Source organism: Oenanthe melanoleuca, chromosome 4, assembly GCF_029582105.1.
Source record: "Oenanthe melanoleuca isolate GR-GAL-2019-014 chromosome 4, OMel1.0, whole genome shotgun sequence".
Taxonomy (NCBI): domain Eukaryota; kingdom Metazoa; phylum Chordata; class Aves; order Passeriformes; family Muscicapidae; genus Oenanthe; species Oenanthe melanoleuca.
This window is the reverse complement of record NC_079337.1, coordinates 67,671,874-67,685,835: the sequence shown is the minus strand read 5'-3', so window position 1 is coordinate 67,685,835 and position 13,962 is coordinate 67,671,874. Positions and strand designations below refer to the sequence as shown.

Below are 13,962 nucleotides of genomic sequence, written 5' to 3'. Positions count from 1 at the left end.
GAGAATTTGTATCTTGTATTAGATTAGTTAGTGGAAATTAGAATATTCAACGTAGAAGAAGATTTATTGTGTTGTAAACGGGAAAATCTCTCTCTTACCTCTCTTACTTCGTTCTCTTACTTCCCTCTCTTATCTCTTAGAACTCCTTACCCCCACTCTCTTTCTGCCCTGCTCCGAGCTGCAGCTGGCAGCTCCCAGCTGAGCCCTTTTCACCCACGCCCTGTGCAATAAACTGCAAACTTCAAGACCTGAGAGCGCCTGAGTTTGTCCTGACCACCATCCCCCACCAAGACTCGCACACCCACCCTTGGGTGGGCGGTGTGGGGGTCCCGGGAGCTCCATCCCCCCCAGGCGTGGCAGGGGCAGGATGGGGGGGTGGGACCCCCGCGCTCAGGGCGCACTGAGGAAGCGGAGGTTTCACAAGCTGGGGGTACACGTGACACGGGGAGTGTGACAGGAGGAACCACCAGTGGCCCCGCAGAGCCCCGGTCCCCACGGCACGGCGCCGGTGGCCATGGCGCCCTGGCTGCCCACCAAGGAGAAGTATGGCGTGGGTGAGTGGGGGCTGCGGGTGCTGAGCCCTCTGCGGGTTTCCACGGGGCTGGAGGGGCACAGGGCTGGTGGAATGGGGGGCTCAGGGTGAGGTGACGTCCGTGGTACCCCCTGGATGTGGTGGTGGCAGCTGGGTGATGGCAGCCGAGCTGGTGCCGTTGTGAGGTGATGTGAGGAGGGGTCCCTGCAGTGCTGGCGCTGTGTGCAGGAACAAACAGGGGTAGCGGGGGCTGCAGGGCTGGTGACAGAAGGCTCAGGGAAGGGGGCCAAGCAGGACAGGTGCCAGCAGGACCCACGCACCAGGAGGCTCCAGAGCTGCTGCTGGTGGGGGTGGAAGCACTGGGGTGGTTCCAGTCTCTCCAGGCTGTGGGTCTGGGCTCAGCCCGGCTGCTGAGGCTCTGGGGGAGCCTTGAGACACCTCAATAATTTTCCTCAGGTTCCAGCTGGGGCTTTGCAGCTGCCTCGGTGTTGGTGATGGCAAAGCCCTGGGCACCCCCTTTCCTTGCAGCACCCCCAGCTTGGACCCCCTATGCCCTGCACCAGCCCTGGGCTCCCCCACTCCCTGCAGCACCCCCAGCTTCTGCTGCCTCTGGCAGCCCTGTGCTTCTTCCCGTTTCTTGTGGGTTTCTTGCACCCTTTCCCTTGCACTTTCTGCACTGCTGGAGCGAGGGCTGAGCTGCTGCAGGGTCCTGGGCAGCACCTGAGTGAGGGCTGAGCTGCTGCTGGTCCCAGCTGGTGCAGGGTCTTCATGGGGAGTTCAGGGTGATAGGAGGGGTCCTGTGGGACCTTGGGGCTCCCGGTGCCCCAAGGTGTGAGGGTCAGCCTGAGGGGTCCCGACGAGCCAGGTGGGTCTGGGGGTGCTGCAGTATGAGCTGGCCCTGGCTGGGACTCAGGGTGGGCACAGGCATGGTCCTAGGGTGCAGGGACTGTCCCCCCTGGGGGCCAAACCAGGGCTGCCTGCCCCAGAGCTGTCCCTGGGGCCAGAAATAGCGACAGGGACAAGCACAGCACTGCCAGGCAGGAAGTGGCTGGCCACCAGAGAGCTCCTGTCCCCACCACCCCCCTCCCCTGCCACCAGCTCTGCTGTCCCCAAACACCCTGGTGTCCCTGAGCCACCTGGGCAGGGGCTCAGCTGGCACTTGCCTCCCTGCCCTGCTTGTGCCAGGAGCAGGACTCACCAGGGTGTGGGGGGCAGGCAGGGAGGGTCTCATAAGGGATCCCTGAGTGCCAAGATGGGTCTGGGGGCTCCTGCTGTGCCCAGCCCTGTGCAGGCTGTGCCGTGGCTCTCCTGGGGTGTGGGGCTGTGGTGCTTGGGGATCTCACGCTGTTTGTAGGGTTGAGGCTCTGCCCCATCTCTCAGGGCTGAATGGGGCCTGCAGGGTGCTTTAGGGGGCACTTAGCCCATGGGGTGCAGGTGCACAGGGCCTGGGGGCTGGGCAGGGATCCCAACTCCCAGCCCCTCTTCCCACAGCCGTGTGGAACTTCCCGCGCACCAAGGAGCATCACCTGCCGCTGCAGATCGGGGAGATGGTGCACATCCTGCAGGCCTCCGAGGGTAAGGGGACCCCCGGGTGCACCCCAGCGTGGGTTCCTGCACCCTCCCTGCAGCAGGGGCCAGCACCCCCAGCCTGGCTGACCGTGTCCCCTCCCCTCGCAGGCTGGTACTGCGGGTACTCGCTCCGGAACAGGGCTGCCCGGGTAGGTGAGGGCGTGCTGGGGTTTTGGAGGCAGCAGGGGCACTGCTGGTGGCTTTACCTGTCCCTGCTGGGTGTCTGTGGGGGCAGAGCATGGACAGCAGCTTGCCCTATGCTGGGGGTTCGAGGGGAGCAGAGGGCACGGCAGGCTGGGCACCCCGTGGCACTGGGAGCCCCCAGCTGTGCCCTCCTGAGGGACATCTCCCATCCCGGGGGTGCCGACGGCTCTGGCTCCTTCAGGGCATCTTCCCGGCCTCGCTGATCCGGCTGAAGGGCGCCGCGGTGGAGCAGCGGGGGTAGGTGCAGGGCAGGGGCAGGGGCAGGGACGGTGGGCTCCACCCTCTGCGCCGTGCGGGGTCCCTGCGGTGCTGGGGCGCTCCAGGGGTCCCTGCGGTGCTGGGGCGCTCCAGGGGTCCCTGTGCCTCCCCCAGGGTGGAGGAGAGCGTGGAGGAGAGCACCCCCATGGTGCAGGAGATCACCACCACGCTGCGGGAGTGGGCCACCATCTGGAAGCAGCTCTATGTGGTGAGGGTCTGGGTGTCGGGGGGGATGTGGGAGCGGGGTGGGGGACCCCCGGTGACCCCGTGGTGCTGCCGTAGGCCGGGCAGACGGAGCGGTACGGGCAGGTGAAGAGGATGATGCAGGAGCTGATGGAGCAGCGCTCGCAGCTGCTCTCGGGGACGCTGCCCAAGGACCAGCTGCTGCGGCTCAGGAAGGAGGTGACCGGCAAGATGGACTACGGCAACAAGTGAGGGCGGGGACGGGGCACAGGGACCTCAAATCTGCCTCTGGCACAGGCTGTGCGGTGCCCAGGTGTGCTCCCTGGCTGTCACTGTGTCCCCATCGTCCCAGCTGGCTGTCCCGTGATGGCTGGGGACAATAAGTGTGCCACCAGCTGCTCAAGCCACCTGGCTGAGGGTTATGGCTGGGACAGGAACGTTCCTGGTGCTGCCAGCTCCTGTCTCCTTTGCCAGCCGGATCTGTCCTGCCCCCTCAGACTCTGTGCAAGGACAAATGAGTCTTGGTGGGACACACGGACCCGTGTGCCCCCAGTTCTGCCTCACCCCACCCTGGCCCCTGCAGGATCCTCGCGCTGGACCTGGTGGTGCGGGATGAGGACGAGAACATCCTGGACCCCGACAGGACCAGCGTCATCAGCCTGTTCCAGGCGCACAGGAGGGCGGCACAGACCGTCACCCAGCGCATCCAGGAGGAGACGGTGAGGGCGCTGCACCCGGAGCCTGATGTCCCCCGTGCCAGGGGATGTGCCAGGGGCTGAGCTGCGGGGCTGAGCCACCTTGTGCCCCCCACCTCGTGCCCCCCAGAGCCCGCAGCAGACAGCACCGGGCCACGGCACCCACGGGGCTGCTTCGCCCTCCCACAACCTCTACCTCTGCGTCCGCAATTTCGTCTGCCACATCGGGGAGGAGGCGCAGCTCTTCATGGCGCTGTATGACCCTAGCGAGCAGCGCATCATCAGGTGGGGTCCCGGGGCACAGGACAGTGGCCGTGCTCTGCTGGGTGCTTGTCCTGCTGCTCCCTGTGGCTGCCCTCAGGCTGCCCATCCTGCCCAGCCCAGAAGGACCCGGCGGGTGTCACAGGGGAAGGGGCACGTCCCTTCCTAAAGGGATTCTCCAGAGCGGGAGGGCTCGTCATGGCCATGCAGCCATATCCCGTGGGACAGCCCGTGGCTCCTCCTGTCTTGGAGTCAGTGACTTACTAAAGTCAGTCACTTACTAAAAGCATTATGAACTCACTCTAAAGTTACTGACTTACTTCTACTTAAATGTCTACTTTATGTGTGAGACGCTTATTATACTTCAATCCATCCAAAGGCTTTAATTCAATCCCTACACTCTGATTTCTCTCTGAAGAATTCAGAGAGACCCCTGACTCACTGACTCCAACAGTCCTGCCCCAGGCACTGGTGAGGTGGCCACGGCGGTGACTGGGGACAGCCAGGCTGGGCCAGTGCTTATGGCGCGACTGGAAACGCTGGTGGGCTGAGGGATGTGTGCAGTGGGAGCTGCCGGGGGCTCTGCCATCCTGGTGTCCACCTCAACCATCACCCGCCCCGCAGCGAGAACTACGTGATCCGCTGGGCCAGCACCGGCGTCCCCCAGGACATCGAGCTGCTCAACAACCTCAAGGTCGTGTTCACGGTGAGCGCAGACCCCGGGGGACGCTGCGCTGCTGCCTCCCGCCGCTCCCTCCTGCCCATCTGCAGCATTTGGGGTGCCCCGTGTCCCCCCGCGAGAAGCCGAACCCCCACCAAACCCTCTGCTCGTGTACCCCCGGCCCCTCCGCAGACCCCTGCCCAGGCACTGCGAGGTGCTGCCCCTCGGGGTCTCCTCCCGGTGCTGGGGGTCTCGGGGTCCCCTCCCGGTGCTGGGGGTCTCGGGGTGCCCCGTCCCCGCTCGTCCCACCCCCCTCGGCACTCGCTGACTCAGCGCTTTGGCTGCAGCGCAGCGCTGACCCCCGGGACGCCGCGGAGCCATCGATATGCAAATGAGCCGGGAAAATCGATGTTAATGAGCAGCATCAGCACTTCGGCTCCGCTGCCCATGGGCTCCTGCCCATCTCTGCCCTCTGCTCTGCTCGCTGCTGATGTTGTGTGTGTCCCTATCCCTTCTCCTTAGCGCCGCTGGAAGGTTTTGGCGCGGGGGCAGCGCCCGAGGGACGCGATTCTCTCCCTGGTCTCTCCGGAGCTGGGGTACAGGGCCACCCTGACATCCTTACACCGTGCCAGGTTGCCCCCCACTTGCCAAACTGCCTGGGCTAGGGTGGCCTTTTGGAAACATCGGTGCTGGCATTGTCCCCATCCCTGGTATTTGCCATTCCTGGGGTGCACAGAAGCCTCCAGGGCAGCGGGGCTGTGTGCCCACCGTCCCCACAGTGCAGGGCAGCAGGGACCCGTCTGTGCCCGCTGGTTCCCCCTGCGCAGCCCTGGGCACCCCGTGGTCACCAGGGTGACACGGCCGCTGTCCCCCAGGACCTGGGCAGCACGGACCTGAAGCGGGAGCGGCTGTTCCTGGTGTGCCAGATCATCCGGGTGGGGCGCATGGACCTGCGGGACAGCCACAGCCGCAAGCTCAGCACGGGTCTGCGCCGGCCCTTCGGCATCTCAGGTGGGGAGACCCCCAGGGACTCCCGTGCCACCCCCCTGGCACCCCCCAGCCGCCACAGCAGGCTCTGTGATGTCCCTGGGCTTCTCCCACTGTCGCCTATCCCTCTGCATGGCTGCCCCCACACTGTCCCCCCTGCCCAAGGGACACAACACAGCCCTGTCCTGGCACCGGGGAACCCCAGCACAGCGCTGCTGAGGGGTCCCCAGAGCAGCCCTGGGGAGATCCCCTGCCTTCACCTCCCCCCATGATCCTGTTCTGGACCACGGTGCCACCTCTGTGTCACTGCAGTGATGGACATCACCGACATCACCAAGGGGACGTGTGACAGCGACGAGGACAAGCAGCACTTCATCCCCGTCCACCTGTGAGCCCCATGGGTGTGGGGAGTGCTGGGGGGGCAGCGGGCAGGGAGCAGCACTCCAGGGCCTGGCTGGCATGGGGACAAGAGGTGCAAGGATCAAAGAGAAGAGGTTTTTTCCCCTAATTGTGGCTTTGCCAGGGTGGCTGCTGATGGTGATTTCCTTCACAATATGATCCGGAAGGTGGTGGAGGGGAAGGACATCAACCACAAGGGACAAGGTAGGGACCCTGTGTCCCCTGTCCCCACGCTGTGCCATGAGACTCTTCCTGTGCCATCTGCTTGTCTCACAAAGCACTCCTTGCTGTGGCCCCTGGTGGCCCCGGCTCTCCCAGCTCTTGCTGTCACCCCTTAAAAAATCACTGTGGTCCTTACAGGGCTCTGGGTGTCCCTGAAGATGCTGTGGGGAGACCTGAGCCAGGTGAGGAAGGACCACCCACACCTGGTGGACCGCAGCACGGCAGTGGCTCGCAAGCTGGGCTACCCGGAGGTCATTATGCCAGGCAGGTGTGGGGGGGACAAACCTGGGGGTCTCTGGGGATGCCAGCATGGTGCCAGGACGTGGCTGACAGGGATGTCCCCCCCAGGTGATGTCAGGAACGACATCTACCTGACACTGGTGCAGGGAGAGTTCGACAAGGGCAACAAGAAGACGCAGAAGAACGTGGAGGTGACCGTGTGTGTCTGTGATGAGGCAGGAAATGTGATGCAGGTATGGCAGGTGTCCCCTGTGTCACCTCACCTCGGGTGTGGCAGGTGTCCCCTGTGTCACCTCACCTCGGGTAGAGCCAGCAGCTCCAGTAGCAAAACTGGCTGGAGGAGCCTCTTGGAGCTGCCCAGAATAGAGATCTGGGAATAAAGATATGGGAAAGTGCTGTGAAGGGTAGAGAGAAAATTGTCCTCCCTTGGGGACAGGGCCACCCCCAGTGCCCCCAGGACAGGCAGGGGGGAAGGAGCTGGGGGCAGGCAGGAGGACAGGGGGGTCAGAGCTGATTGTCACGTCCCCAGGCTGGCTCTTGCCTCTCTCCAGGTGTTCTGACACCAGTTCTGGCTCCTGAGGAATGGGCTGGAACTGCTGAGGGCCCAGAGATGCATCCTCCATCTCCATCCACAGGGCCACTCCCTGATGTGCCCTGGGAGGGCCATGTGTCCCTTCAGAGGTGGCACCAGGTGGAGCTGGAGGGGAGGGATTTTAGGAAGGTGTGGGCAGGGAGGTTTGGGGGCTGGCAGGGATGGGAATTCTCCCTCCCAGTGAGGCCATTTGGGCTGATCCTGAGCTATCTCCTCCTGGCAGAACGTGATCTATGCAGGGGCAGGGGACAGCCCCATCAGCCACTACCGCTCTGTCGTCTACTACCAGCAGCGGCACCAGCGCTGGATGGAGACCCTGAAGGTCTGGGGAGCCCTGGGGCACAGGGGCTGGGGTGGGACAGGGCTGCAGCCCCTCCAGGGTGCACTCCACTCCTGTGCCACAGCACCCTGCTGCTGCAGGGGGTCCCATCAGGGCAGGTTTTGGGGAGCAGTCCTTGGTCCAGCTTGGAGGTGCTGCCAGGGTCACAGCATGACCCCTGGATGGACACCCAGCATGACCCTGTCCCCATCCCAGTGCCCCCAGTTCAGCCTCACTGGTTGACTGGGAAGGATGAGGGGCTGGTTTGCAGCAGTGGGTGGGTGGCACAGAGGGACATTGCCCAGGTGGGGGCTCAGCCCGTGCCCCCTGCCCTCACCTTGGCACACATTTCCTCCCAGATTGCTGTTCCCATCGAGGACGTCCACAGGACCCACCTGAGGTTCACCTTCCGCCACCGCTCCTCCAGCGACTGTGAGCATCCCTTGCCCCAAGCCTTCCTCCCAGCATTGCCTCTCCCTGCCTGCACGTGTGTCCCTGGTCCCCTCTGAGCCCCCTCCCCTCACCCTGTGTGTCCCCCCCAGCCAAGGACCGCAGCGAGCGGATTTTCTCCATGGCCTTTGTGAGGCTGATGCGCCCCGATGGCACCACCCTGCGGGATGGGGAGCACGACCTGGTGCTGTACAAGGTATGGGGGGGTCACAGAGCCCCCAGAAGCGTGGGGGATGTGGGACAGCAGCACTTCTGGGGCCAGGGTCTCTATCCCTGCCTCAGCCACGGCGCTGGTGGCACGTACCCAAAGTCCCCGAGGGTTTGCAGTGCCTCCCTCGCTGTCCTTGGTGGCAGGGGCTCCCTGCACACTGCGTCTCCAGTCCCTGCGCTGCTCCTTTGGGATGACAAGTTTGCTTTGGGAAAAGGTGATTTAAGCGTTGGTGACAGAGAGGGAACGTCCCCGTGGTGTGGCTGCACTTCACCTGATTTCACCAGCCCTGGCTCTGCTCGGGTTTGCTGTGGGAGAGTGGAGGGGAGGGGAAATCGCTGTTCATTTGGGGAAAACACAGTCAGCTCCAATGTGAGCCCCTGAAGGTGCTGCCCCTTTACCCGGTGTCCCTTCCCCATACTGGGGCTGCTGTCCAGAGCAGAGGAGGCAGAGCTGGTCCTGCTGCCAGGGTGAGCTCAGGGCTCTTCCCTGTGTGTTGACACCTTCCAGGGTCCCTGCCTGGCCATGGAGCTCCAGCATCCCTGGGGGTCACCTGCTCCCCCACCCCTGGGCTGCTGCACGGGAGTGTTCTCTGATTTTGGCAACGTGACCACAGTTTCTCCAGGCAGAGCCACGTTCCTCCCTGAGTCTTGCCTTTTTTTTGGGATGAGCCAACCAGTCCAGCCTGCTGTGGCAGCCCGGGACAGGGACAGACCATTCTGTTCCTCCCTGAGGCTCCTGCACATTTGAAATCATTATGATGTCCCTCCTCCCTGCTTTATTTTTGGGCAAAAGACCCAAATTCTTTAACTGCTGCCGTGGCCCTCGGCGCTGGCTCTGGTCCCTGCCTCTCTGGGGACTGTCCCCTGCACAGCAGGAGCATTGGGCACCTTTGGGATGTGCCAGTGCTGGCTGTGGCAGTGAGATCAAACCTCCCCCACCTCCCTGCAGGGTCCCTGTTCCCCTCAGAGAGCTGTCCCTGCTGAGCCACCCCGTCCTGAGCTGCTCCATCTCTCCCTGTCTGACTCCGGCTCTTCCCGGCAGACACCGGGGGCTGGATTCTGGGAGTCAGAAGCTATTTCATCTTTTTATCTCTGCTTGCCAGGGGAATGTGAGTGAAGGGCTTTTAGCTGCTCAGACCTCTTGATCTCCAGCTGGTCTGGGCTCCAGCCAGTTTTCCCTGGGAAGGAGCACAGGGCTCCTGTGTGTTGGCTGCTCGTAGCAGGTGTCCTGGAAGGGAAAACCCAACAGCAAACAGCTCTGTCACCTCCACCTGACCTTCAGCTGGAAGGGTTTCACCCTGTGAGGCTGCAGGCAGAGGGAAGGATGGATGTCTGTGAGCTGCAGCCTGGCTGGCTTTGGTCAACCCCCACATCCCAGTGAATTCGATGCTCATTTTCTAGGGATGAACATCTAATTCCTCATTGAATCAAGGCTTGTCAGCTGTTTGCACACCCTGAAGTGATGACACAGTTTTTTAAAGATTGATGATTATCTAATTTTATAAATGTATGCCTATTATTTAAAGTATTATTGATTGTTGTATTGTGTTTTAACTGCAGAAATTTGTAAACTTTGAGTTTGGCTTTTTTTTTTTTTTAAGTGGGGAAAACTGCAGTATTGTAGATTTTTTGTTAGATAATAGTTAAAGGAGAATATAAAGTTCAATTATATGTTATGCTTTTGCTTTGTTTGCTTTTAATAGTACAGATTTGTCAATTAGCCAACTTAAAGTAAGTGTTTAAGTAACTTCAGTTAATGTATGAAGCTTAAATACCATATGTCTGTCCAACACAACCCCAGGAAAACTCTTTGTCCTAGGGTGGCCAAGGAAGGTCATTCAGAGTCACCCCAGTGAATCTCCTGATGGAACATTTTCAGCTTAGAGTAGGGCACACAGAAATAGGTTGGTGTGGCTGTGGAGGCCCTGGTGTGTCCATACAGGTGGGGGATGTAGGGTGACAGTGATGTAGGACTGGCTGTCCTGGACACCTGTGTGGTGTCCTGCTCCCTGTCAGTGTCCCAGTGTCCCACTGCATGTCCATCCCTGCAGCACTGCCCGGGTGTGCTCCATTTCCAGCCTCAGACTCCTCTTTGTCACTCTGCTCCTCCTGCCTGTTGTCCTGTCCCCACTGTGTGACACGGGCTGGGGTTTGGTGTCACCTCCAGCTGATTGTCCCAGCTGAGCGGGGTGTCCCTGCTCTTCAGGGAGCAGCTTTGTGGGATCAGTGTGGGGAGCCAGAGGGTACCATGGGGTCAGAACTGTCCCCGGGGGCTCCCGCTGTGACCTGCGCTGTGCCCTGCAGGGTGACAGCAAGAAGCTGGAGGATGCCAGCACGTACCTGTCCCTGCCCTCGGAGCGGAACGTGCCGGAGCCGAAGCTCCTCTCTGGCTCCTCCTTCCGTGTGAGCGGGGCCACGCCCGGCTTAGCCGTGTCCACCCGCGACAGCTTCCAAATCTCCACGCTCGTCTGCTCCACCAAGCTGACCCAGAATGGTGAGTCCTGGCTGGGGCTGTGTCCCCTCCCCGGTGGTGTTCCCACCTGCTGGGTCACACTTGTGATGTTTGAAGTGAAAACAGTGGGAGCAGTGAGTGCTCACCGAGTGTTTGGCCATGGTCAGAATGCCCAAGAATGTTCCTGGGGAGATCAGCTCCATCTGGGTATTTGGGGGGCTGCCAGCCTCTGGAGAGGAGCAGCAGTGAGTGGAATTCCCACTTGAATGTGGCTGCTGCAGGCTCCTTGTCCTTCCTTCGAAATTGAGGTGGGAATTGGAGCTCTGTGGTTCAACCCCCATTCCTGGGTTAGCTCAGGGGAGTTTCCAGCCCTGCAGATCAGGACATCTCTGAAGATTTGTGCCCCCTTGGCCCTGACACACCCCCTTGGCCACAGGGGAATGCTGTGCTCTCCTCCCACCTGCTGCAAGGCTGGGAGGTGGGAATGGCTCATCCTGCTCTGTGGGCTCGGGGGACATGGCCTCGTGGTGTGGGGATGTGACACAGGGTGACACGTGGCTGCAGGGCACTGTGGTTCAGTGTGGAGGGGTCAGGCATGAGGCTGCTCCATTAGTTCCCTTCTTGCAGCACAATTTTGTCTCCCACAGCCACGACCTATTTAGAGTTTGTGCTTTATGGCCCTGGCATCAGGGGGTTTCAGCACTGAGCAGTGAATGTGTGAGGAGGTTCTGGTTGTTCCTGGGCAGCGAGGATGGGATGGGGGAGCTGGGGGTTGGTAGCTGTCCTGGTTTGGAGGACAGGTGTCTGCCAATAAAGGCAGAAGATTCTCTTTGAAATGGAGAATGTAAACACCCTCCCTCCAAATTATTATAATTTTGAAATGAAGGGGCTCTCAGGCAAAGATATGGGAATTAGGAAGAACAGTTCTTTACTAGGAAAATTAAAATAGAAATGCAGTATTACACAGAACAATCCCAAACCCTGCCAGAGTCAGAATCCAAGCTGACACCCGTCAGTCAGTCAGGGTGTTGGCACAGTCCCATTCAATGGTGGCTGCATCCTCCTGCAGGGGCAGATGTGGTTCAGCTGGAGCAGTGCTCCTGGAGAAGGTGCAGTTTCCTCTGAAGGTGCAGGGATGATGTGGAAAGGTCTGGCTTTCCTCTGGAATCCAGTGGCAAAGGCTGCTCTGGTGTTCCAAATGTCAGTTTTGATCTGGGTAGGAAAGGCTTGGCTCCTCCCCTGGCTGGAGCATCTCCCAGTGGGATGATGGAATTTTATCAGTCATGCCCTGGGACTCACTGGCCATGAACAGGAGATATCTCCTGGAGGGAGGATGGGCTGTGGGAAGATAAAGATGATTGCCCAGCTGGTTTAAAGATGGCCCATGAGCAGATAATGTGTGCCAGGAGATCAGGGTCACTGCCCCACCCAGTTGGGGACAGAATTCACATTTCTGGCCACACCAACCCAAGACAGTAACACTGGGGTGTGGCAGTGAGTGGTCAGTGCTGACTGCCCCATTCCTGCTGCCCAGTGAACCTGCTGGGGCTGCTCAAGTGGCGCTCCAAGCCCAGCCTGCTCTGTGGGAACCTCCAGAAGCTGATGAACGTGGATGGAGGGGAGGTCATCAAGGTACAGCCAGGATTTGCTCCCCCAGCTCCCTCCCTGGTTCCTGCACCCCCATGCCCAGAAGCTGGGTCTTGGGCAATGCTGGGGTCAGCACTCAAACCCTCACATCCCTCATGTCCCCCCAGTTCCTGCAGGACACACTGGATGCCCTGTTCTCCATCATGATGGAGCACTCAGAGACAGATGTCTACGACACCCTTGTGTTTGATGCCCTGGTGAGCAGAACCTGCGTGGGTCTGAGCCCCCCCAGGGCAGGGTGGGCACTGGTTGGACTGGGGCAGTGGGATTTGCTGGTCTGAGTGACCCAGCACAGGGCAGGGCTGCATCCTGAGGGGAACAATCCCATCAGGATTCAAAGGTGTTTCTCCCACAGCAAGACAAGAATAATCTCAGGGATGGCACCAGGGCAGGGTGGGGTCAGGGTGGCTGTTGTTCTGCCCAGACATCCCCCTGCCCACACCAAGCCATGCTCCTGCCTGCTGCCCTCAGGTTTTCATCGTGGGGCTGGTGGCTGACAGAAAGTTCCAGCATTTCAACACGGTCCTGGAGGCTTACATCCGGCAGCACTTCAGCGCCACGCTCGCCTACAAGTGCGTTCTGTGGGATGTGGGATGGGGAGGGACAGCTGGGACAGCTGGGATGGGGGAGACAGGGCTGGGACAGCCAGGATGGGGCTGAGACAGTGGGTACAGGGAGGGACAGCTGGGACAGCTGGAATGAGGGGAGACAGGGCTGGGACAGCTGGAATGAGGGGGACAGGGCTGGGACAGCCAGGTTGGGGCTGAGACAGGGGGTACAAAAAGGGACAGGGCTGGGACAGCCAGGACAGGGCTGAGAAGGTGGGTACAAAAAAAGGACAGGGCTGGGACAGCCAGGATGGGGCTGAGACAGTGGGTACAGGGAGGGACAGCTGGGACAGCTGGAATATGGGGGGACAGGGCTGGGACAGCCAGGATGGGGCTGAGACAGTGGGTACAGGGAGGGACAGGGCTGGGACAGCTGGAATGGGGCTGGGACAGCAGGTACAGGGCTGGAATGCCCACGGCTATCCCGCCCTGCAGGAAGCTGCTGTCGGTGCTGACACAGTACCTGGAGCAGGCAGGGAGGGGGGAGCCCTGTGAGTCCCTCCCTCGCACCTTCAAGGCCCTGGAGTACATCTTCAAATTCATCGTCCGCTCCCGGCGCCTCTTCTCCCAGTAAGTGCTGGCAGTGGCTCCCAGTGCTCCCAGTGCTCCCAGTGCCACGCTGTGCCCTGTGCCAGCGCCCTGCTGGCTGTGGGTCTGGGGGAGGGAGGTGCTGTGAGGGTCCCTGTGCTGTGGGAGTGGTGTCAGTGCCATTGTCACTCCCAGGGTTGTGGCAGTGGCAGCTCAGCCCACCTGGTGGGCTCGCTCCGGGCCATGCTGCTGTGTTGGCTGGTCCCCAGGCCCTCCTCCATCACTGTGATTCCTCTCCTTGAGGATTCTGGCAGTTTTCAGCTTCTAGCCATCCTCTAGATGCTGCTGGGCAATGCTGGTCCACTTTGGGGGTGGGCAGTGCTGTCCATCTCAGGGTGGGAGAACTCTCTGGCCACCCCAAATGCCCAGCAATGACCCACAGTGACCCTGCACCACAGTGATCTCTGCCCCAGCCACCCCTGATGGGGATTTCCAATGAATTCTTAAAATCCTCCCACAGTGGAGATGGCAAAATGTCCTGGGCAGAATGTCTGTGCCCCTGCAGGGCTGGTACTGTGCTGGGAAGGTTTCCTGGAGCCCAGTTAGGGTCAGTGGGAGGGAGCAGGAGGGTGGAGCTGGAGGGTCTGTGAGCTCCAAGCCAAACCCTGCTGTGATGCTGTGGTGAGCAGAGGAATGGGCCGGGCTCCTCCATGGCTCAAAGGTCAAGGTACCCCCAGGCACCTCCAGATGGCTGGTTTCACACCGTGGGGTTCACATCCCAGCCTGGGTGATGGGACAAGCACCCCTCCCCTGGGCCAGCGTGGGAGAGGAGGAAATCAGAGCACAGCCATTGCCAGAAAAAGCTGCTGGTGTTCCTCTTTCATTCCACTGAAAGCTGAACTGTCCTGAGGGAACAATGGGCAGCGAGGTGGGCAGTGAGGGACC

At 60.9% G+C, this 13,962-nt stretch overlaps 1 protein-coding gene across 3 annotated transcripts in view; it reads left to right on the top strand.

The window, feature by feature from the left end:
* The first annotated feature begins 482 nt into the window (after positions 1 to 482).
* LOC130252082 (dedicator of cytokinesis protein 2-like) overlaps positions 483 to 13,962 on the top strand; it is a 43,934-nt gene continuing 30,454 nt past the window's right edge. For all 3 annotated transcript variants that reach the window (XR_008840296.1, XR_008840295.1, XM_056489278.1), the window contains exons 1-22: positions 483 to 554; positions 2,024 to 2,107; positions 2,210 to 2,250; positions 2,487 to 2,542; positions 2,678 to 2,771; positions 2,846 to 2,994; positions 3,330 to 3,465; positions 3,572 to 3,726; positions 4,327 to 4,408; positions 5,239 to 5,374; positions 5,663 to 5,738; positions 5,874 to 5,953; positions 6,110 to 6,235; positions 6,320 to 6,444; positions 7,027 to 7,125; positions 7,482 to 7,554; positions 7,665 to 7,768; positions 10,087 to 10,276; positions 11,769 to 11,866; positions 11,989 to 12,078; positions 12,353 to 12,453; positions 12,925 to 13,059. Coding sequence is in view for 1 of the 3 variants with exons in the window: in XM_056489278.1 (XP_056345253.1) it covers positions 515 to 554; positions 2,024 to 2,107; positions 2,210 to 2,250; positions 2,487 to 2,542; positions 2,678 to 2,771; positions 2,846 to 2,994; positions 3,330 to 3,465; positions 3,572 to 3,726; positions 4,327 to 4,408; positions 5,239 to 5,374; positions 5,663 to 5,738; positions 5,874 to 5,953; positions 6,110 to 6,235; positions 6,320 to 6,444; positions 7,027 to 7,125; positions 7,482 to 7,554; positions 7,665 to 7,768; positions 10,087 to 10,276; positions 11,769 to 11,866; positions 11,989 to 12,078; positions 12,353 to 12,453; positions 12,925 to 13,059 (2,270 nt within the window). In the remaining 2 variants the exon portion in view is untranslated. The remainder of the gene's footprint in view (positions 555 to 2,023; positions 2,108 to 2,209; positions 2,251 to 2,486; positions 2,543 to 2,677; positions 2,772 to 2,845; positions 2,995 to 3,329; positions 3,466 to 3,571; positions 3,727 to 4,326; positions 4,409 to 5,238; positions 5,375 to 5,662; positions 5,739 to 5,873; positions 5,954 to 6,109; positions 6,236 to 6,319; positions 6,445 to 7,026; positions 7,126 to 7,481; positions 7,555 to 7,664; positions 7,769 to 10,086; positions 10,277 to 11,768; positions 11,867 to 11,988; positions 12,079 to 12,352; positions 12,454 to 12,924; positions 13,060 to 13,962) is intronic.